Source organism: Dendrobates tinctorius, unplaced genomic scaffold (assembly GCF_039654945.1).
Source record: "Dendrobates tinctorius isolate UK_male_01 unplaced genomic scaffold, ASM3965494v1 ptg000094l, whole genome shotgun sequence".
NCBI lineage: Eukaryota > Metazoa > Chordata > Amphibia > Anura > Dendrobatidae > Dendrobates > Dendrobates tinctorius.
In genome coordinates, this window is record NW_027361762.1 from 4,421,423 (window position 1) to 4,444,139 (window position 22,717).

At 46.6% G+C, this 22,717-nt stretch overlaps 1 protein-coding gene across 1 annotated transcript in view; it reads left to right on the forward strand.

Moving 5' to 3' along the window:
* Positions 1–14,665, forward strand: part of LOC141098689 (cytochrome P450 2D15-like) — a 279,275-nt gene extending 264,610 nt beyond the window's left edge. Inside the window, exon 9 of the mRNA XM_073586655.1 lies at positions 14,360–14,665. Within this exon, the coding sequence (XP_073442756.1) occupies positions 14,360–14,541 (182 nt within the window). The 3' untranslated portion in view covers positions 14,542–14,665. The remainder of the gene's footprint in view (positions 1–14,359) is intronic.
* The last annotated feature ends 8,052 nt before the right edge of the window (positions 14,666–22,717 follow it).

A 22,717-nucleotide genomic window follows, 5' to 3' on the forward strand; every position in this document is an offset into this window, starting at 1 on the left:
ACATTGCGGCTCCCTGCTTGGAGTGTAGCAGAGCACCTTTGGTGGCTCCCTGCTTGGAACACTAAATGTGCTGGGAGGTGGGTGGAGTTTAGAATACATAAAAGAGTGGGAAGGTGTAGGATTTCTGGTCAGTCAGTCAGAGAGTCACTCAGAGAGGAGTGAGGAAAGGAGATCCCTGGAAGAGGGATGGAGGAAGGAGGTGCTGCAGCAGACCTCAGTGACCTGGGTCTGCTGGTAAGGGAAAGGAAAGGAGAAAGACATTGAACTGAATCCTGATCTTCCATAAGAAGGAAAGACTAGTACGGAACGTAGGAGTAAAAGGGAACAGAGGACGTGGGTTAGAGGAAGAACCCTGCCTAGAAGTTCTAAGCGCAAGACCGGGGCCCGGTCCCCGAGGTTGCATGGACACTAATGGTTCTGCAGCAGACACCGGTGGAGTAGTGGGCTGTAAATGCACTACTCCCATCTAAGACTTGGGGGCACAACAGCAACATTGATAGTGAGCCGGGACTCAGGAGTAAGGAGTCCCCGAAGCAGGCTACAGCTGTCTGCCGTACAAATAGAGTTCTTGGGAACATCTTAAAGGAGGAACTCCAGTGTAACTCAGTACTAGGAGATCTTCACACTTAGAGGCGCTATAGAGGAGACGTTCAGAAAGGCACATGTTGGCGGAGTGTTGGAAGGGAGCGTCCTATCTTGCCTGGAGGTCGACTGGGTCCCTGACCCGGAGGACACAGCACGGAGGCAGGCACCTGTGTGTACTACAGACTGTGAGTAAAGCTTTTTGGACTACAAGCCTTGGTGTCCTCCATTCATTCCTGCGCCTCTCAGCTACCCCTACATCTACACTGCCCTGGGACTACAGCTCCACCTGTGGGGAGCTTCACCATCTTGGCTGCAACACACCACCATTCCCAGAGGATCTGCATGCAGCGTCGGCCTAACATCTCACTTGCCGAACACCACAGGTGGCGTCACAAACTATTCATAAGCTCTATTCACCCTTTTTGCCATGGAGCCCAAGGGCCACAGACCGGGTCACAGCTTCCGTGACAACTCCCATTGAGATCATCTGGCCCGGTACCGAGTACCCCGCTGGCTCAGGCTGGGGCACTCCACATGGGCCAGTAGGCATGGCCAGAACCGTTACGTGTCCATCACTGCATATTGGGTGAATGTGGTGGATGCAGGGTCCACAGGGGACAGCAGCGGTGGGTCAGTGTTGCCTAGCCCACGGTATAGGCAACAGTTGGCTGTTGGCGCTCGACCCTCTGCCTCCTCCTCCTCCAGAAGTGAAAGCTCGTCGACAGAGCGCAGTCGCATGAGCACTCCATCCGCAGCTGCCAGTGTTGCACACAAGGTGTCCCACTGTCGAACAGCTAGTGGTAAGCGTCAGCAGGCTGTTTTAAAGATGATGTCTTTGGGCAGCAACAGACACACCGCGGAGGTACTGGCCAACTACTTGCAGCGAGAAACTGAGTCATGGCTGGGCGGTCTACATCTTGAGCCAGGCAAGGTAGTCAGTGATAACGGACATAATTTTGTGGCGGCCATAGCCCTGGTAAAACTCAAACACATACCTTGCCTGGCTCACATCTTGAACCTGGTGGCGCAGTGCTTCATAAATAATTATCCGGAGTTACCAGCCTGCTCCATAAGGTGCGAAGACTGTGCTCGCACATCCGTCGCTCGCCCGTAGACTCCAGTCATATGCAGAGGCTGCAGCGATCGCTCCACCTCCCCAAGCACTGCCTAATCATAGACGTTGCAACTAGGTGGAACTCCACCTGGCACATGATTGAGAGGCTGTGCGAACAGAGGCAGGCTGTAATGCATTTGTGGGAGGATACACGGGCAGGCAGTTTGAGTGCAGACATTGAGTTGTCGGGTGTGCAGGGGTCAAAGCTGAAACACCTCTGTAAAGTCCTTCGGTGTTTTGAGGAATGCACACGGCTGGTAAACGCAGACGATGCCATCATAAGCATGAACATCCCACTTATGCTCATGCAAAGTTTGATGCACATTAAAGCCCCCGTTACACACTGCGATATCGCTAGCAATATCGCTGTAAAGTCACAGATTTTTTGACGTTGCAGCGATATCGCTGCATGTGATACTTACCTCCGACCGGCTCCCCCGCTGGTTATCGCTGATCGTGCGAGAAGTTGCTGGACCATTCCTCGTCGGCCACTTCCTGCGGCGCTTCTTGTGGCGCCGACGAGCGACGCGTGGAGCCGGGCGGGAGGACGCAGGATCGCCACGTCTGACAGGTAAGTAGCGATCCCCGTCCCCTGCGATGTCACTGGTGAGATCTGCCTATGTGGCAGCTCACTAGCGACCACCTAGCGATGCATCAGCGATCCTGACTGCGTCATATCGTTGGTCGGGATCGCTGGTGCATCGCTAGGTGTAACGGTACCCTAAGGATCAGGCGTCTGCAGCGGAGGAGGAGGAGGGAGGCCTTGATGACAGTCAGGCATTGTCTGCTCAGGGAACTGTCCTGGACGAGGTGGAGGAGGAGGAGGAGGAGGATGAGGGGGATGATTATTTTGGGGAGGAGGAGGCTTCTCAGGGGCAAGAGAAAATGTTGGTTTGCCAAGGTCAGGTACAGGGTTTGTGCGTGATTGGAGGGATGTGGATTTGGCAGAAAGTGCTCCTCCACCCACCACTGGCAGTGCATCATTGACACCTGGAACATTGGCCCACATGTGTGATTGTCTCTTGCGGATCATAAAAAGGGACCCCCGCATTGACAAAATTATGATGGATGACGACTACTGGTTGGCCAGCATCCTTGATCCACGCTATAAAGACAAATTACAGAACATCATGTCACAGGAGAACCTAGAGCTAATATTGGCGAACAAACAAGCAACTCTGGTAAACCGATTTTAGAGGAATTCCCAGCACACAGCAATGGTGCAGGTTCTACCATGAGCCGTACTGGGCAACATGGAAGAGGTGTTCGTGGTGCACACAGCAAATGAACTGAAAATGCTGACAGGTTGACTCATATAAAAATGAACTAGGGCTGGATTGGGCCAGACTTCTTGACACCATCGAATGATAACAGGGAAACATAACCTCAAATCCAGTGTCATTTTTTGGGAGGTATATTCTCATGCACCTCTTCACACCCACACATGGGTATATGCTTCCTGATTTTGCCTATTTGCTGTTATCCTCCTCCTTCTCCACATCCTCTTCAGCCACCACCACTAGATCACCATGGTGACCGTGGTCCGTGATGCAACAGCAACATTATTGTGTTAAAGGATGTTTATGATGCCCATACAAAAAATGTTTACACAGTACATTGAGGTGTACCACCCAGGGGGAAATGTTTGGCAGCCCATACACTTAGTATATGTGTAGGAGGGTGGACTGACCTATGGACCTGTCTGATGAAGGAGGAACATGTAAAATATGTTATGTACACTGTTTGCTGGGAATTCGTATACACGTCTAAGGAAACAGCTAGACTTAGGAGGAGACGGTGTATTACCGGGTTTTGGCCACTAGATGGAGACATAGGGTAGTGAGAAAAGGGCTTAACAGCAGCTTAAGGCTAGGATATGCAGAGTCATGGTGGGCAAAGTTAGGGACTGAGAAGGGGATTTCCAGAATAAGGAGATAAAAGGAAAGTGAGTCCCAGGGGCAGGGCAGACACCCAGAAGGAGACAGAAGAGAGAATAGCTCAGGAGAAGATGTAGGAAGAAAGAGCTCAGGAGAGACAGAGGAGAGAGAGAGGGATACTCGCAGAGGGGTGGCCCTGACAGGACAGCTGCTGACCAAAGGATGCTGACTAAAGGAGGCCTGGGGTACCGGACGGCTGGACACTGAAGGGGCAGTAAGTGTCGCAGCGGGCAGACTTGACCGGGGGAAGCGCTGTGGCCGTGGGTCTAACGGCAGCCACGGTGAAAGAATCCAGAGGTTTATCGCCAACAGGAGCAGGAGGAGGTGATAGGTACCCGGGCCTAGGAACGTTGGTTCAAAAGGTTATTGGGGTGCGTGTAACTTTGTGGCAAGCCGGACCTTGTGTTCAATGCATAGGCAAACAGTATGAGAGTACCAAATTTCTAATAATGGGAACTTTTGTTTCATGTGGCCATCCACTATGTGACTTCAAAGGGTTATTGGGGTGCGTATAACATTGGTGCACGGCAGGCCTTGCATTCAATGCATAAGTAAACAGTATGGGAGTACCAAATGAATAATGTGAACTTGGTTTTCATGTGGCCATCCAGTACGTGTGTTCAAAGGTTTATTGGGGTGCGTGTAACTTTGAGGCAGGGCAGGCCTTGCATTTAATGCATAAGCAAACAGTATGGGAGTGCCAAATGAATACTGGGAACTTTGGTTGCATGTGGTCATTTATGACATCTGTTCAATGGGTTGTTGGGATGCGTCCAAATTTTGGACAGCCCTGCCACTCACTGCATATGCAATAACAGTATAAGGGACCCACTGTTTAATAATGGGAACAACAAAGCATAGCCAGCTGATGGCTCCCTAAGAAAAGTGAGGGCCGACTGCTGGCCCTATAAAAATAAACTTTGTGACTTTCAGAGTCTTTCATTTGTCTGATGATGTGTCACACACCACATGGTCAAATAAGGTTGTAAAATGTTAAAATGACATTTCCCAGTGAATGCATTTGCCTTGGTTGAAAGCAATGCTAAAGGTGAAAAATGCATTAAAAACGCTACATGTGAACATAGCCCAAGTGGTGGAGGAACATTTTTGTTTTGGGTTATTTATTTTGCCTTACATACAAATCATTACCCTGGAAAGGATGTTTCTTAACATATTTCCCTGGAAAATCCATTTTGGTTTCGTTTTTGTATGTTTTGTTATGTGCCTGTAAAAGTGGCATAAGACTCTGACAACATTGTTCACAGCTGTGACATGGGAGTCAGAAATGCTTCCAAGGGTATTCCCCATGATGTTCCCATTTTATATGAGCACTGTTCCCATCAATTTCAGATGTTTTTAGACCTTAAAAGGACCTCCAGGGGGTTTGCAGCAAGGATGCTCGGTTTTCCCACAGACTTACATTGGGGTTGTTGCTCGGGTTGAGCACCTGAGCATTTCAATTTGCTCGACCCGAGCAATGAGTGCCTGGGAGAGGAGGCGCGTAAGGAGGAGAACCAGGCCGTGGCTACCTGTTCTGTGTCAGGTCCGGAACTGTCGGAGCTGTCTCCTCTGTTGTCCAGGGGAAAGAGTAAGAGACCACACAGACCTTTGCACGCGGAAGCAGGGGGTGTGGCTAAGCAGCAACGGCCACAGCGCGTGCGGAAGCAGTCAGTCTTGGCGGGAACAGGCAGCGTGCAGCACAGAGAGAGGAGTGCTCCGTCCTTTGAGCATTGGGACCTGCACATCCGTGTACTCCCGCCATCATCAGCGGGAATTCCAGAGGGAGACGTGCAGTGTGCCCGGTAACGGGCAGAGAGCGAGGTGCCGTGTGCTTCATGACCATGAGTACAGTGCATGGGCAGCATAGAGAAAACAGAGTACTGGACAGATGTTTTCGGCCCACCTTACCATACCCGCCAGTTCATGGTGGACCCAGATAGTGCTGCGGCCTTGTTTGTTCCGGCCGCATATGCTTAGGCTACTTTCACACATCAGGTTTTCGGCGTCAGGCGCGATCCGGCGTCGTGCCGGAATGCCGGATCCGGCAAATGTTTTGTAAAACCTGAAGTGCCGGATCCGGTTTTCTGCCGGATCCGTCTTGTTCTTGACAGACAAAACCGGATCCGTCTCATCCGGTTCATCCGTTTTTCTATCCGTTTTTCGACGGATTACGCCGGATCCGGTTTTTAAAATTGACCCTTGTGGCCTTCCGAATGGGATTGGCTACTGGAAAACTATATATAGCATGTTCCTACAGCCCTTCTTTGACAGGTTGTAGAGAAGAAAGTGCAGGTTGGAGAGAAGAGCAAGTTACTGGCGAAGATGGATGTTGTCATTGGAAATATTACCACTAGAAGTTCTGTGACGGTTTCAGGGACAATTTTCCACTATACTTTATGTCACCTCAAGGCAGAGTACACTGGGATGACAGAGTGTGAAAGATTTGTGCCCTAACCAAACTTGTGTACCTTCTGGACCAACAGTATATACCTTTGCCAACCAAAGTTGGCTATCTTGTCATGGTCTTACTATTTTTACCTTTAGGCCACAGGTGTGTACCTGGTTGTGTTTTATGCAAAGTATTTCACCTTTTAACAAAAGTTGTGTACATTGGTAGGAAATCACCAACAATAAACACAACTTTTTAGGTGAAATACTTTGCTTCAAACACAACCAGGAACACAACTGTGGCAAAAAGCTAAAATTTACCCACAGTTATATACCTGGTTTTGAATACCTTTTTACCTTTGAAATACCCTGTATTTAACCTTTTTTTTAAACATAGTTCGCCGCAGAAAGAAATGACAGACAACCATTGTGAAACGATAATTTAACTTTTATTTAAAATTTTTTTTTTTTTGTAAAATGTTTTTAAAGTGCAAAAAACTTTTTTAATAAAGGTTTTAAACCCAATGGGCATTTTTATTACAAAAAACACACATTACAAATCTGTGTACTGTGGGGTGGAAATACTGCTGGAGGGGCTGCGGGACACTTCGACACTGGGTGTGTGGAGAGAGGACTGGGATCGTGGTGGGGAAGGAACAGTTAGAGGTGAAGGTGTGGAAAAAGCTACAGAATGGGTGGACATGTGGGAGGCAGAAGAGGTGGTGGGCGGTGGAGTGGAGGGTTGGGCAGGGACTGTAGGAGCAGATGATGTTGATGGAAAGTTGTATGGGGAAGGAGTTTGGTACGGGGAAGGAGTTTGGTACGGGGAAGGAGTTTGGTACGGGGAAGGAGTTTGGTACGGGGAAGGAGTTTGGTACGGGGAAGGAGTTTGGTACGGGGAAGGAGTTTGGTACGGGGAAGGAGTTTGGTACGGGGAAGGAGTTTGGTACGGGGAAGGAGTTTGGTACGGGGAAGGAGTTTGGTACGGGGAAGGAGTTTGGTACGGGGAAGGAGTTTGGTACGGGGAAGGAGTTTGGTACGGGGAAGGAGTTTGGTACGGGGAAGGAGTTTGGTACGGGGAAGGAGTTTGGTACGGGGAAGGAGTTTGGTACGGGGAAGGAGTTTGGTACGGGGAAGGAGTTTGGTACGGGGAAGGAGTTTGGTACGGGGAAGGAGTTTGGTACGGGGAAGGAGTTTGGTACGGGGAAGGAGTTTGGTACGGGGCAGGTTGCTGGAAGTGGGGAGATGTCTGGTACTGGGGAGGTTGCTGGTACTGGTGAGGTTGCTGGTATGTAATAGGAGGGGGAGGATGGAAAGTGGCTGGAGGGGGTGCAGATGTAATAGGAGGGGGAGGATGGAAAGTGGCTGGAGGGGGTGCAGATGTAATAGGAGGGGGAGGATGGAAAGTGGCTGGAGGGGGTGCAGGTGGAGGAACTACAGTGGTGGGAGGTGGAGGTTGGGAGGTAACCTGCTGTAGAGCACCGTGGCACGAATGCATTACATGCATCTGCTGGGTAGGAGATAGTGTTGCCATGCGCTCCACAACAGACCTGAAAAAGGTGTGGTTTGGCGAAGATCTTGCTTCTGAATGCATGGTTTGCAGAAGTGTCTTCACCTCCAGAATGCTGGAGTTGATCTGCTGAAAGCCTGCGGAGATTTGCTCTGACAAGACTTTTAGACAGTTCTGGAAAGATGCATTCAGATGCAAGAACTCTGGCGCATAACTCTTTTCCTGACCCCTCTGCCGCTGCCGCCCAGTACCCGCAGGTGTACTAGAGGTGGCAGGGGCAGAAGGGTGGGGTAAAGGGAAAGCGATCTCCTCACCAGCAGCTTCATGTAATGTAGGCGGCCACGATGCTCCTGTGCTGGTGGATGGGACAGATGGGTCGAATGTGTGGGAAGGCTGGGAAGGTGCAGATGTACCGGGGCGGTCGAAGTGTCCCTCAGTGCCGGTCTCCTCAGGGATCGCCTCAGAAGGGTCCAATCGTGCAGGCTCCCGAGTGCTGCTCACCGTGCTGTGGAATAAAGAGAAAAAAAAACAATTAAAATACTGACAAGGTATGGCCCTGGCTGAAAAAAAAAAGTTACATCTAACATTTTTTTCACATGTGGTGTGTAATATTTACCTTCTGGTGAGCATTGTTTCCCGGAGGAACGACAGGGCTTGTGCGTACTTGTACTTGCTCCTGCGTCCTCCAGATCCACTCGGGGCCCGCATCTCTTTATTGAACTCCTTCTTGAAACGATCCCTCACAGACCGCCACCGATTCACAATTCTGTTCCCTGAAACGAGAAAGGAGTGGTTAGTATACAACATCAGTGTTTCACAAACTCCAGTCCTCATGGTCCCCAGGGGTCATGTTTTCAGGATTTCCATAGTAAATAGAAATCCTGAACACATGATCCGTGGGGACCACGAGGACTGGAGTTCGGGAAACACTGGTTTACATCAAGCAACCGGTACTGTATATACTTACGCTCTTTAATCTGGGCCCGAACATCGAGGTCCTCCCAGCGGCCCACAAGGAGCGAACAGATTTCCTCCCAGAGTCGTCGGGTAACGATCAGGTCAGCGTGGCGGCGGTCAGCCATATTCCAGAGCGGCTCCCTTTCTCTGACGAGATCGATGAGGCGGTCCACATCAATCCCTCCATCCTCACCGTCAGAGTTGGGAGCACGCTGTGAAGGCTGTTAAAGAAAAAGACAAAAATAACATAATTAGCCTCCACAAAAGAAATGAAATAAAAAGTGCAAAAAAACAAAGCAAAAATATTTATACTTACACGCTGGTGACCGCCGCGTTGCTGTCGCCGACGACCCTGGGAGGCACTGCGAGGACCTCTTGGCCGAGCACCAGATTGGGAAGACTAGAGAAGAAAACAAAAAATGTTATGTCTTTGGATGTAGGCATTTGTTTGCTGTGTGTGGTCTGCAGAACATTGTTTTCTATGTGTTGTGTGTAGTGTGATGTTGTGTTTCTGCGTTTGATGCAAAAAACTTACCAATTGTGAGCCCACTCCAGGTGTCTGTCCACCCCTTCCTTCTTCTTCTGGGAGCTCCTCTTCATCTTGTGATTCCTGTTTTGAAATAAAAGGCAATGAATAGACATATATTACAGAGATGATGGATTTTGGAAATAAAAACTTACCGTCAAACGCTGACGATGCGAGGGAGGGCTCCCAGAAGATGATGTGCTGTCCTGTTGATGGCCAGACTCCATGGCTGTGGGTATTGCTGCTGCTGTTGCTGCTGCCAGTGATGCCATTTCTGCTGCTGCTGCATCTCTTTGGCGGCTGTTGAATAAAGAGAAACAAAGGGCCAATGAATATCTTGATATTCCATGGCCCTAGTTTGGAGGAATGGGGGATTTGATAATTACCGTCTCTCATCTGCTGCTGGACTCCCCTCCTCAGCATGTTCCATTTGCTGCTCCATTTGGGGTGGTGCTGATGCTGCAGATGTCTGCTGCCTTCTCCTGCTCCTGGTTCTTGGCTTGGGTGGCATGTTGGGTGTGGCTGAGGGTCCCATTGTCTTGCTTTTATATATCTCCTGTGGGCAGAGCTACTGAGCATGCTCAGACCAAAAAACCGGATCTGGCCGCCGGATCCGGCGCATTGCGGCGCTCATAGGCTTTCATTGTGTGAAAAAGCCGGACGCGCCGGATCCGGCGTGTCCGGCTTTTTCGCCAGAGACAAAAAACGTTACAGTAGCCGTTTTTTCCAGACGCCGGATCGCGACACATTGCCGGATCCGGCGAAAACCGGATGAAACGCATGGCCATCCGGCGCGATCCGGCGCAAATGCAAGTCAATGGGGGGAAACCGGATCCGGCATTGCATTTCGCCGGATCCGGTTTCTGTCAAAAGCGCCTGACGGCGAAAACCTGATGTGTGAAAGAGGCCTTATGGACTAGGAACTCAGCGGAAGGCGCCGGAGACCAACCGCTACTGCCAGAATATGGACTGTCATTATCAACAGAATTTTCTTGGATAAGCACTGTGCCAGCCGTTGTTGGCGCAATTAACCCCCCAAGTAGTATCTGCAGTCTGAGGAACACCTGATAAGTGTACAAAAGAACTGCGGTTACTTTATTTAACTCTGCATATCCTTTACAACTGGCCTGCTTATTCCCTCGTTTAACCCTTTATTTCCCTGCATGGAGTTAACCCCCTGTTCAATTAAAGCAGTAAAAATTGTTAACCCTTGCTCTGCCTTCTGTCTGCCACTGCATCCCGACCCTGCTCACACCCCAACCTCATCATACACCATCATTATCGTAGTCAAAGTGCTGAAAATACTTTGTGGCAGTGTAAATATTTTCGCCCACTTTTTACCGAATGTTACCGATTTTATAAAATTGTGCTCGTGTTTCCAATCTCAAATCCTAGTGTGTGTGATAAAACACTCCGGGATCGCCTTTGCTGGTGTCAAAGGTCACGTGCGTTCAGCATGAAATTCAGGCGCACAGTTGGGGGCTGGGTATAACTGACACTGGGTCAGGTTTATTAAAGATGAAAGCAATGCATAAAGAAAAAAAAACATAAAACAAATCCTTGCCTGTCCGGCACTAACTAAACAAAGTACAACCTAACTACCAACTGGTGGGCTTCTCCCATCCAGCCAAACCACAGTTACAGTGGGCACTGCTTTCACTCACGTGTGTCTCTCACAGACAGGCTCTCTGTGTTCCCAGGCTGAGCCACTCACACAACCACCTGGCATCCTTTTATATCCGCCTTCCATTATTCATTAGTAACCAGGTGTGACACTGATCAGACTAGGCCACATAGGAAAGGTATCTGGGCGAGATATACCTGCCCTCATCCACTATTCCCACATGATTCTCACATGTGCCATATGCATGACGGTTTGGCGATCGTTTTTTCAAACAAAATCACTCATCACTAGTGTTGAGCGATACCACCCGATATTGAAAAACATCGGATCGGATTGTCTCGGCCGATATCAAAAAAAGTATCGGGTATCGCCGATTCCGATCCCGGAAGTCCCGTTCAAATCAAAGGAACAGAAATATCGGAATTAAAAAAAAACAACTTTTCTTTCCTTGTAGGTTAATTCTACATGATGAAAAACAACTAATAATAATGTAGAATGTATTGTAGGAGGTGTAGGAGACATTAAAGCCATAGAGGTTTAGCCCAATCAAATGGAATAGCAGGAATTAAATTTTTGTTTTTAAGGACGTTCGGAGTTACAAAGATATTGACTATGTTAACCTCTTTTATATTTTGTCAGATATGTATGTTTCACTACTTCCATGCTCTTCACCTTCTTTTTTACTTCTCCCACACTTTCTCCATCATCCTCAGCAGCAGCATTTTTTTCATCAACTTCTTCTTCTTCACCTTATTCATCTTCTTCTTCACCTTCTTGCTATTATCCTTTTTTTTACATTCTTCATATTCTTTTTATTCTACTTCTTCATCTTCTTCCTATTCTTCTTCTTCATCATATTCTTATTTGTGACAGGCATTCCTGTAGTTGTTATCTATAAAAGTTTGAACATTACACCTTCCGTTCTGCCTGTCACAAAAGATTTACAACAGGATTTGTCCGCGTTCAGTTTGGCCTGCAGCAGCAGGCATTTTCCAGGGGCACCACGAGGAGGAAAGGACTCACCCCCATACACTGCTTAGTCTTCTGCTTATAATTTAGATAATATCATTTGCTCTGATTTTTAGTCTTATGCTTAATGTTCTTCTGCTTTTGGTTTTTCAGCTTCTTGGTCTTCTGTCTCTTGTTGTTCTGCATCTTGGTGGTTGTCTTCATGTTCTTTGTCCTCTTGGTCATCTTCTTCAGGGTCATCTTTTTGGTCTTCTTCGGTGTGGTCTTCAGGGTCGTCTTCAGGGTCATCGTCAGGGAGATCCAGAGTGAGAACCAAAAACAATTTCCACAAGCTCAAACTTGGAAAAGTAGCAGAAGGCACAAGAAGGCTGAGGAACTGCTGAGTACCAGCTGAAGGTACTGGAACCCGGATGGGTAGCAGAAGCTGCAAGAGCAAATGGAACTAGCAAGGACCAGTTGACGGTGCTGGAACCCGGAGGGGCAGGAGAAGGAACAAGAGCCAATGGCACAACCGTGGACCAGCTGACGGTGCTGGAACACGGTTTCAAAGCCAGAGGTACCTGTGCTACAAAGCACTACCAAGGACCAGCAGACGTTGCTGGAACTCGGATACCGAGGAGGCACCTAGGCCAAAGGCACTGCTGAGAACCAGCTGACAGTGCTGGAACCCAGATGGGTAGCAGAAGGTACCCATAATAAACAAAGTTGCAGGCCGCAGTTACCGAAACCCACAGTCCAACATGGGGTGCTAGTCCAATTGGCACTACAGAACCAGCCTTTATTACCAGAACCCGCAGCCCACATAGGAAGCACCTAAACTGCAGATATTCCGAATGCCGGTGGAAGTGCCGGGTATTGACATGCAAGTTTCTCGCATGTCTGACCACAGCCTTAGTTAAAGGAAATTAATTATACCTAGTTTAATGTGTACCTGTCATTATATATAGGGTTTTATACACTGCTCCAAAATATAAAGGGAACACTTAAACAGAAACAGAATATAACTCAAAGTAAATCAAACTTCTGTGAAAACAAACTGTCCACTTAGGAAGCAACACTGATTGACAATCAATTTCACATGCCATTGTGCAAATGGAATAGAAAGCAGATGGAAATTATTGGCAATTATCAAGACACACTCAGTAAAGGAGTGGTTCTGCAGGTGAGGACCACAGACCACATATCAGTATCAATGCTCTCTGGCTGATGTTTCGGTCACTTTTGAATGTTGGCTGTGCTTTCACACTCGTGGTAGCATGAGACGGACTCTACAACCCACACAAGTGGCTCAGGTAGTGCAGCTCATCCAAGATGGCACATCAAAGTGAGCTGTGGCAAGAAGGTTTGCTGTGTCTGTTAGCGTAGTGTCCAGAGGCTGGAGGCACTACCAGGAGACAGGCCAGTACACCAGGAGACATGGAGGGGGCCATAGGAGGGCAACAACCCAGCAGCAAGACCGCTACCTCCGCCTTTGTGCAAGGAGGAACAGGAGGAGCACTGTCAGAGCCTTGCAAAATGACCTCCAGCAGGCCACAAATGTGCATTTGTCTGCACAAACGGATAGAAACTGACTCTATGAGGATGGTCTGATTGCCTGCAACATCCTTCAACATGACCGGTTTGGCAGTGGGTCAGTAATGGTGTGGGGTGGCATTTCTTTGGAGGGCCACACAGCCCTCCATATGCTCATCAGAGGTAGCCTGACTGCCATTAGGTACCTAGATGAGATCCTCAGACCCCTTGTGAGACCATATGCTGGTGCGGTTGGCCCTGGGTTCCTCCTAATACAGGACAATGCCAGACCTCATGTGGCTGGAGTGTGTCAGCAGTTCCTGCAAGATGAAGGCGTTGAAGCTATGGACTGACGTGCCCGTTCCCCAGACCTGAATCCGATTGAGCACATCTGGGACATCATGCCTCACTCCATCCACCAACGTCACGTTGCACCACAGACTGTCCAGGAGTTGGCGGATGCTTTAGTCCAGGTCTGGGAGGAGATCACTCAGGAGGCCATCTGCCGCCTCATCAGGAGCATGCCCTTGTGTTGTAGGGAGGTCATACAGGCACGTGGAGGCCACACACTACTGAGCATCTTCTCCTTGTCATGAGGCATTTCCACTGAAGTTGGATCAGCTTGTAATTTGATTTTCCACTTTGATTTTGAGTATCATTCCAAATCCAGACCTCCATGGGATATTCATTTTGATTTACATTGATAATTGTTATGTTTTATTGTTCTGAACACATTCCACTATGCAATAAATAAAAATTTGCTACTGGAATATTTCATTCAGAGATATCCAAGATGTGGTATTTTAGTGTTCCCTTTATTTTTTTGAGCAGTGTATATGACAGGGGCTGCAGAGTGCTGCTTATTGATGAGGCTGATCAGTCAAAATGCCGTTCTTAAGTCCACAGGTCCTGCATGAGCTGCACACACAGAGCTGACTATGGGTTCAGTAGTAAGTCTGTGGGTCCATACACAGCTCTGTGAGTGAATCTACGGACTCATAGACTTGCTATTGAACCAGTAGATAGCTCTGTTCATGCAGTTAATGCAGCAGTTACAGACATCAGAGTAGTATTTTCACTGATCAGTGGGGGTCTCGGGTCCCGTACCCACCCCAATTGCATATATAATGACAATTACGCTTAAAGATACCTAAACTGTGTTTCATTTTCTGTCTATCCAATTTGATAGAACTGCAATATGTGCTAATATGCAAAAAATCTTTATCTTTTTTTTTAGGTCGGAGGGTTTGCTTGGGAGAACAGTTTGCCAGGATGGAACTCTTCCTGTTTTTTACCACTTTTTTACAGCAACTTGCTTTTGAGATTCCCAATGACCAACCTCGCCCAAGAGAAGATCCTATCTATGCGCTTACGCAATGTCCACATCCCTACAATATTCATGTTGTAGCTAGGGTGTAGCTTTCAAATCCTTGGATCTGATTTGTATTACTATGCTTGCTGCTTTGGATTGTATTGGATTCTCATCAATAACGCTACGAATCTTTGCTGATGTTAAAAGCTATTTACAAATGACAACTCTTCCATTTCCTCATAATTTTAAGGGTTTATTTGTAGTAAATCATTTGCTTTAAGAATAGGAGTAATAAACCTACTTATTATGCTTTTAAAGACTAGAATTATTGTTACGCCTTATCACAATAACAATTAAAATATCAGATAATAATCTAATATGTGTATATTTCATTAAAGTGCTGTAGCTTGTATCAACCAGAACACATCTCTGTAGCAATTTGTAGCCAAAAAACTGACATGATGTGGATGGATGACCACATGACATGCTAAGGCATATTTGCAGGCCAATAGAGGGACTTGACACCTAATCACTCTGGGTGGGTTGTGGTTGAGAAAAAACAATACCGTGCCACCCACTCACTAGTGTAGCAGACAGTGGCTGCACTCAGTCAGGGCCCACATCAAAGCACTGTATAGGAATGTACATCATGATGTGGGCAGTTCCAAGCAAAGAGGGAGGTGGAAGCCATCTATTCCATATCCACTCCAGTGTCCGACTCTTAGCAGTTTAGTGGAGAGAGGCTCTTTCTACATTAACCTGCATGTATGGCTCAGCTGCTCTGCTTCACCAATCTGTGTCTGCTCCTGCTGCATTCACCGTTCACATCGAAGTGTTGTACAGTGATGCACAGTGTGATGTAGGTGCAAGCAGAAGTCAAGCGGTTTCTGCTACCCAAGGTGCTTAAGAAAAATTCCCCCCGTCTCAACAAAATTAAGCAAGAGCGGCAACACGCAAAGGGAGCTCCATGTTGGTTTGTCTTGGATATTTTATTTATTCAAACAAGCTGATTCCTTTGCATTACAAATATTATTTGTATTTCAACATATTAATTTTTGTGAGCATGGACATTTATTAGTGATGATCAAATAGTGAAATATTCAGACTCAGGAAATCCGGGACAAATAATTTCTAAAATCCATGCATTTGTACCGAATAATGAATCTAATGCAAGTCAATGGGAAAGCCGAATATTTTTCTGCTGGACCCAACAAACAGGTCTGGGAGCATGAGAAAAAAGCTGAAATGGTGGGAAAGAGCTAAAACTAAATGGGAACAGCATGGAGAAGATGCCTGCATGCCTTTCTGACTCACATATGGTATCTGGGAATAATGTTGTAAGACTATTGCGCCGGTTTTACGGATTTTTAAAAAGACCTACTATTCTGCCTCTTCCTAATGGCTGCAAATCCCAAGCGTTCTAATTATCAGCTTCTTAGATAATTGTATAACTCATACTCACACCACCGGGCATCCGCAGACAGTTTAACTCGACTGCCACTGCAACTGTACAAAGACAGGAGAAACAATGCTGTTTTCTTCCAAAATCTTGTATTAGTTACAATGAACAGTAGGTAAAAAGGAGTAATCTGTACAGGGGAGTACATGAGTCTCGAGTAATGGCTGCTGTAGACTAAACTGAAGAAGGGAGCAGCAACCTAATACAGAGCCCAACAACGGGAGGGACATAGGGACAATCTTCACACTGTCTAATTCTGCCTAGCAACAACAGAGAATTTTACTGATCGGAGAAAAAAAACTAAACAAAGAGAATATACACTCACTGGCCACTTTATTAGGTACACCATGCTAGTAAGGGGTTGGACCCCCTTTTGCCTTCAGAACTGCCTCAATTCTTCGTGGCAGAGATTCAACAAGGTGCTGGAAGCATTCCTCAGAGATTTTGGACCATATTGACATGATGGCATCACACAGTTGGCGCAGATTTGTCGGCTGCACATCCCTGATGCGAATCTCCCGTTCCACCACATCCCAAAGATGCTCTATTGGATTGAGATCTGGTGACTGAGGAGGCCATTTGAGTACAGTAAACTCATTGTCATGTTCAAGAAACCAATCTGAGATGATTCGAGCTTTATGACATGGCGCATTATCCTGCTGAAAGTAGCCATCAGATGTTGGGTACATTGTGTTCATAAAGGGATGGACATGGTCAGCAACAATACTCAGGTAGGCTGTGGCGTTGCAACGATGCTCAATTGGTACCAAGGGGCCCAAAGAGTGCCCAGAAAAATTTCCCCACACCATGACACCACCACCACCAGCCTGAACCGTTGATACAAGGCAGGATGGATCCATGCTTTCATGTTGTTTACGCCAAATTCTGACCCTACCATCCGAATGTCGCAGCAGAAATCGTGACTCATCAGACCAGGCAACGTTTTTCCAATCTTCTACTGTCCAATTTCGATGAGCTTGTGCAAATTTTAGCCTCAGTTTCCTGTTCTTAGCTGAGAGGAGTGGTACCCATTGTGGTCTTCTGCTGCTGTAGCCCATCTGCCTCAAAGTTCGACGCACTGTGCGTTCAGAGATGCTCTTCTGCCTACCTTGGTTGTAACGGGTGGCAATTTGAGTCACTGTTGCCTTTCTATCAGCTCGAACCAGTCTGCCCATTCTCCTCTGACCTCTGGCATCAACATGGCATTTCCGGCCACAGAACTGCCGCTCACTGGATTTTTTTTCTTTTTCGGACCATTCTCTGTAAACCCTAGAGATGGTTGTGCGTGAAAATCCCAGTAGATCAGCAGTTTCTGAAATTCTCAGACCAGCCCTTCTGGCACCAACAATCATGCCACGTTCAAAGGCACTCAAATCACCTTTCTTCCCCATACTGATGCTCGGTTTGAACTGCAGGAGATTGTCTTGACCATGTCTACATGCCTAAATGCACTGAGTTGCCGCCATGTGATTGGCTGATTAGAAATTAAAGTCTTAACACACAGTTGGACAGGTGTACCTAATAAAGTGGCCAGTGAGTGTACATTACAGGTTGTTCCCATTCATGGGACACAACACTCCCCATCTGAAATTGTCAGATTTCATAAGTCCTTATGCAACGTAAGGAGTCGACTCTGTTCCTTGACATCAAGAAACCTGCAATAAGAGGAGAGAAGGAAAAACAATGAAACAATAATGCAGTAATCAAGTCCATACTTGCAGTAAAACGTAGTCCTTGAATGAAAAAAAGAAAAATGAGTCCAATAGGAAACCCATATTCGGATTGGGGAAGCCACAACATGCCAACTGTTATGAATGGGAAACCGAGGAGGAAAACAAGACAACAAGCTAAGTCTCAGAAAACCAGAGAAGTTGGTAACTATGCAGATTCCCGATCTTAACCGCACAACTAGCAGCAGTCATGGAGCGTTCCTACGTTGGTCCTAGATGCCTCGTCACAACCGGAGAACTACATAAGCCTAAAGCAGGAAAAGAGGAAAACTAATTGCCCCAGAGCAGACCCCAAAGGAAAGATAGCCCCCCATATGTATTGACGGTGAAACAAGATGAAAATACAAACAAAGGCAGGAAAATAGGCTGAGCAAACGATGGGGCCCGGCTAACTAAAAAGGACAGAAAAGGAAAGACACTGTCTGCAATCTGCCAGAAACAACCTACAAAAATATTGTCCAACACCTCTGAAAGCAAAATTAACCCTGAAGTCACTAGACTTCTAAACCTATATCAGCACTCTGAAATATTCTGAGACAGAGCAAAAAAGAGGCCAATCTAATAAGGGACAAAAAGCAGATTGGCAAATACTGATTAATAGAAGTGGAATTTCAGCATAGCCCCAGCAGGGGTAGGCTGATTACACAACAAACTGAATTGACCAACAAGCGCAAGTGTGAACATTAGCAAAAAACAAACTTAACTTGAGAAGACTGGAAGAGAGCTGAAGTCCAGGACCTGAGAAGCAGACTGAATCACCAGCACCCGGATAGGGCGTCGGCTGTTTTATATCCAGTCTGATACTCCAGAGATCCAATCATTATCTTCCTCATCAGGTGGCAGATCACTACCACTTAAACCAACAGCACTACCTCCTGTCATCACCAGAGGGAGAACGGAAGGGGAACTCAACTGGTGGAGCAGAAAATGAGTTCATGACAGTACCCCCCCTTGAGGAGGGGTCACCGAACCCTCATCCATGCCACCAGGCCGATCAGGATGGGCCCGGTGAAAAGCACGAACCAATTTATTGGCATGAATATCAGAGGCAGAGACCCAAGAATTATCCTCCTGGCCATAACCCTTCCATTTGACCAAATACTGGAGTCTCCGTCTAACCAAACGAGAATCCAATATTTTCTCTACCTCATATTCCACATTGCCTTTAACCAATACAGGATTAGGAGGTGCCGCCACAGGAACTACTGGCTCAACAAACCTTTTCAACAGTGATTTGTGAAATACGTTATGGATTTTGAACGTAACTGGAAGAGCCAATCGAAAAGAAGCAGGATTAAGAATCTTCAAAATATTATAAGGTCCAATAAATCTTGGCTTAAATTTTGGAGATGCAACCTTCATAGGAATATTCTTAGACGACAACCAAACCATATCACCCACTTTAAACCGGGGACCAATTGTCCTATGCCAGTTGGAAAAACGCTGGGCCTTTTTTTGAGAGAGTGATAACTTATCCATCACTTGGTCCCATATCTGCTGCATTCTCACAACCACAGTGTCCACACCTGGGCAGGACGAAGATTCCACTTGCCCTGAAGAGAATCGAGGATGAAACCCAAAATTACAGAAAAAGGGTGACATCAGAGTGGCAGAACTAGCTCTATTGTTCAGCGCAAATTCGGCCAAGGACAAAAATGAGACCCAATCATCTTGATCAGCAGATATAAAACATCTTAAATAAGACTCCAGGGTCTGGTTTGTTCTCTCAGTCTGCCCATTGGTCTGGGGATGAAACGCAGAGAAGGATAACTGAATTCCCAGATTGGAACAAAAGGCTTTCCAGAATCTGGAAACAAACTGGACCCCTCTATCGGACACAATGTTCTCAGGAATCCCGTGTAACCGAACCACCTGTTGTAAAAACAAGGGCACCAACTCAGCGGAAGATGGCAACTTTGGGAGTGGTACAAGATGGACGATCTTCGAAAATCTATCACAAATCACCCAGATAACAGTCATTCTCTGAGAGACAGGAAGATCAGAAATAAAATCCATTGAGATATGGGTCCATGGCCTCTTGGGCACCGGCAGGGGCATCAGCAACCCACTAGAACGAGAACAGGGTTTAGACCGAGAACAAGTCCCACAGGACTGTACAAAATTCCTGACATCACGAGATAAGGCAGGCCACGAAAATGACCGACTCACCAAATCTCTGGTACCAAAAATACCCGGATGACCAGCCAATGCGGAGCAATGTACTTCAGACATCACTCTCTTTCTCCACTGGTCAGGAACATACAATCTTCCCATAGGGCAACGCTCAGGTTTATCCTCCTGAAATTCCTCCAGGGCGCGTCTCAAATCGGGCGAAATGGCAGAAAGAACTACCCCCTCACCTAGGATAGTAGTACGCTCGGTCACATTAAGAGAATCAGCAAAAACTCCTAGAAAGGGCGTCTGCCTTAACATTCTTAGTGCCCAGAAGAAAAGAGACCACAAAATTAAAACGCCTGAAAGACAAGGCCCATCTAGCCTGTATAGGATTCAAGTGTTTGGCCAACTCCAGACAAATCAGATTCTTGTGATCGGTGAGGACCACAAATTGATGTCTAGCTCCCTCCAACCAATGTCTCCACTCCTCAAATGCCCATTTCATTGCCAACAATTCCCGATTCCCCACGTCATAGTTGCGTTCAGATGGGGAAAACTTTCAAGAAGGCACAGGGATTCATCTTAGAAGTCACAGGGTCTTTTTGGGACAACACAGCTCCTGCACCAATCTCAGAAGCGTCCACCTCCACTTGAAATGGAAGTGAGACATCAAGTTGCCGTAAAACTGGAGCTGAAGTAAATCTCCGCTTAAGCTCCTGAAATACTGAGACAGCCTCAGGAGACCAATTCAGCACATCAGCTCCCTTCTTGGTCAGATCAGTCAGTGGTTTGACAATACTAGAAAAATTACCTATAAATTTACGATAGAAATTAGAAAAACCCAAACTTCTGGAGAGCCTTCAAAGAAGTAGGCTGAACCCAATCATAAATGGCCTGTACCTTGGCCGGGTCCATTTCAATAGTCGATGGAGACAAGATAAATCCCAAAAATGAAATCCTCTGTACACCAAAGAGGCACTTCGATCCCTTAACAAACAGGGAATTCTCCCTCAAAATCCGGAACACAGTCCGGACATGTTCCACATGGGAATCCCAATCACTAGAAAAGATCAAAATATCATCCAGCTAGATGATCAAAAACTTATCCACAAAGTCTCGGAAAATATCATTCATAAAGGATTGGAAGACAGAAGGGGCATTAGAGAGCCCAAAAGGCATCACCATGTACTCAAAATGTCCCTCCGGAGTATTAAACGCTGTCTTCCATTCATCCCCGTGCTTGATGCGAAGATTATACGCCCCCCTGAGGTTAAGCTTAGTAAACCAGCAGGCACTCTTAACTCTGGAGAATAAATCAGACATCAGAGGTAACAGGTACTGATATTTAACCGTCATCTTGTTAAGGGAACGATAATCAATACATGGTCTTAATGAACCATCTTTCTTGGCCACAAAAAAACCCAGCGCCTAACGGTGACGAGGATGGTATAATATGACCCTTCTCCAATGACTCATTAATATAGGATCACATAGCATCATGTTCGGGTACAGATAAGTTGAAAAGACGACCCTTGGGAAATTTACACCCAGGCATCAACTCAATTGCACAGTCATAACTCCTATGAGGAGGCAAAGACGCAGACTTACTCTCACTAAAAACATCAGAGAAATCAGCCAGATAATCAGGAATATCATGAGACTGAGGAGAGGTGGAGAAACCAGGAGCGTCCCTAAGAACACACTGGCAACCCCAACTCACCACAGACACAGATTTCCAATCCAAAACTGGGTTATGAGTTTGCAACCAGGGGAACCCCAGAACAATAGTATCATGCAAATTATGCAGCACCAAAAATTTACAATTTTCTTGGTGGTCTGGGGCAACTCGCATTATCACCTGGGTCCAAAACTGAGGTTTATTCTCCGCCAAAGGAGTGGCATCAATACCCCTCAAAGGAATGGGCATCTGCAGAGGCATCATGGACAAACCACAACATTTAGCAAAGTCCAAATCCATCAGATTCAGAGCTGCTCCTGAATCCACAAAAGCCTTAGTGGAAAATGTGGACAAGGAGCAGATCAGAGTAATTGCCAAAAGGAACTTAGGTTGTATACTGCCCACAACAAATGTGTGGGCAAAACATTTCTCTCATTTAGGGCAGACAGAAATAGTATGAGAGGCGTCTCCACAGAAAAAACACAGCTTATTACGCCTTCTATACTCCCGACGTTGCGCCCTAAACAAAACCCCATCACATTGCATAGGTTCAGACATTTGTTCAAAAGGTGGCAGCGCCTCCCGTGTAGTTTTACGTTCACGTAAACGCCGATCAACTTGAATGGCTTATGACAGAGTCATCCAGACCAGAGGGAACAGGAAATCCCATCATAACATCTTTTACGGTCTCTAACAAACCTTTCCGAAAGAGAGCTGCCAATGCACTATCATTCCATGTAGTAAGTTCCGTCTACTTTCGGAATTTTTGACAGTACAACTCTGCAGGATCCTGACCCTGCTTTAATGCCAACAGGGTTCTCTCAGCTTGATAAACGGCATTAGGTTCATCATACAACAACCCCAAGGCCTGAAAAAATGCATCCACATTAGTCAGAATAGGATTTTCAGGTGTCAGAGAAAAAGCCCAATCTTGGGGATCGCCGCGCAGCAAGGAGATGACAATTTTAACCTGCTGCACAGAGATCCCCGATGAGTTAGGCTTCAAAGCAAGAAATAATTTACAATTATTCTTAAAATTCAGAAATTTAGACCGATCCCCAGAAAACACATCAGGAGTAGGAATCTTGGGTTCAGCAGCATGTGACTGAATAAGGTAGGTGGAAATTCCCTGTACTTCAGCAGCAAGCTGCTCCACACGATCAGACAGTTGCTTTATCTCCATTAGGAAAAAAAAAAATCCTCCTACGGCCCCAGAAAAAGAGGAAAAAAATACATTTAAAAAAAAAAAAAAAAATACTGACACTTTTTCTTTTCTTTCTCTAACAATTCTTTCCTGCTTT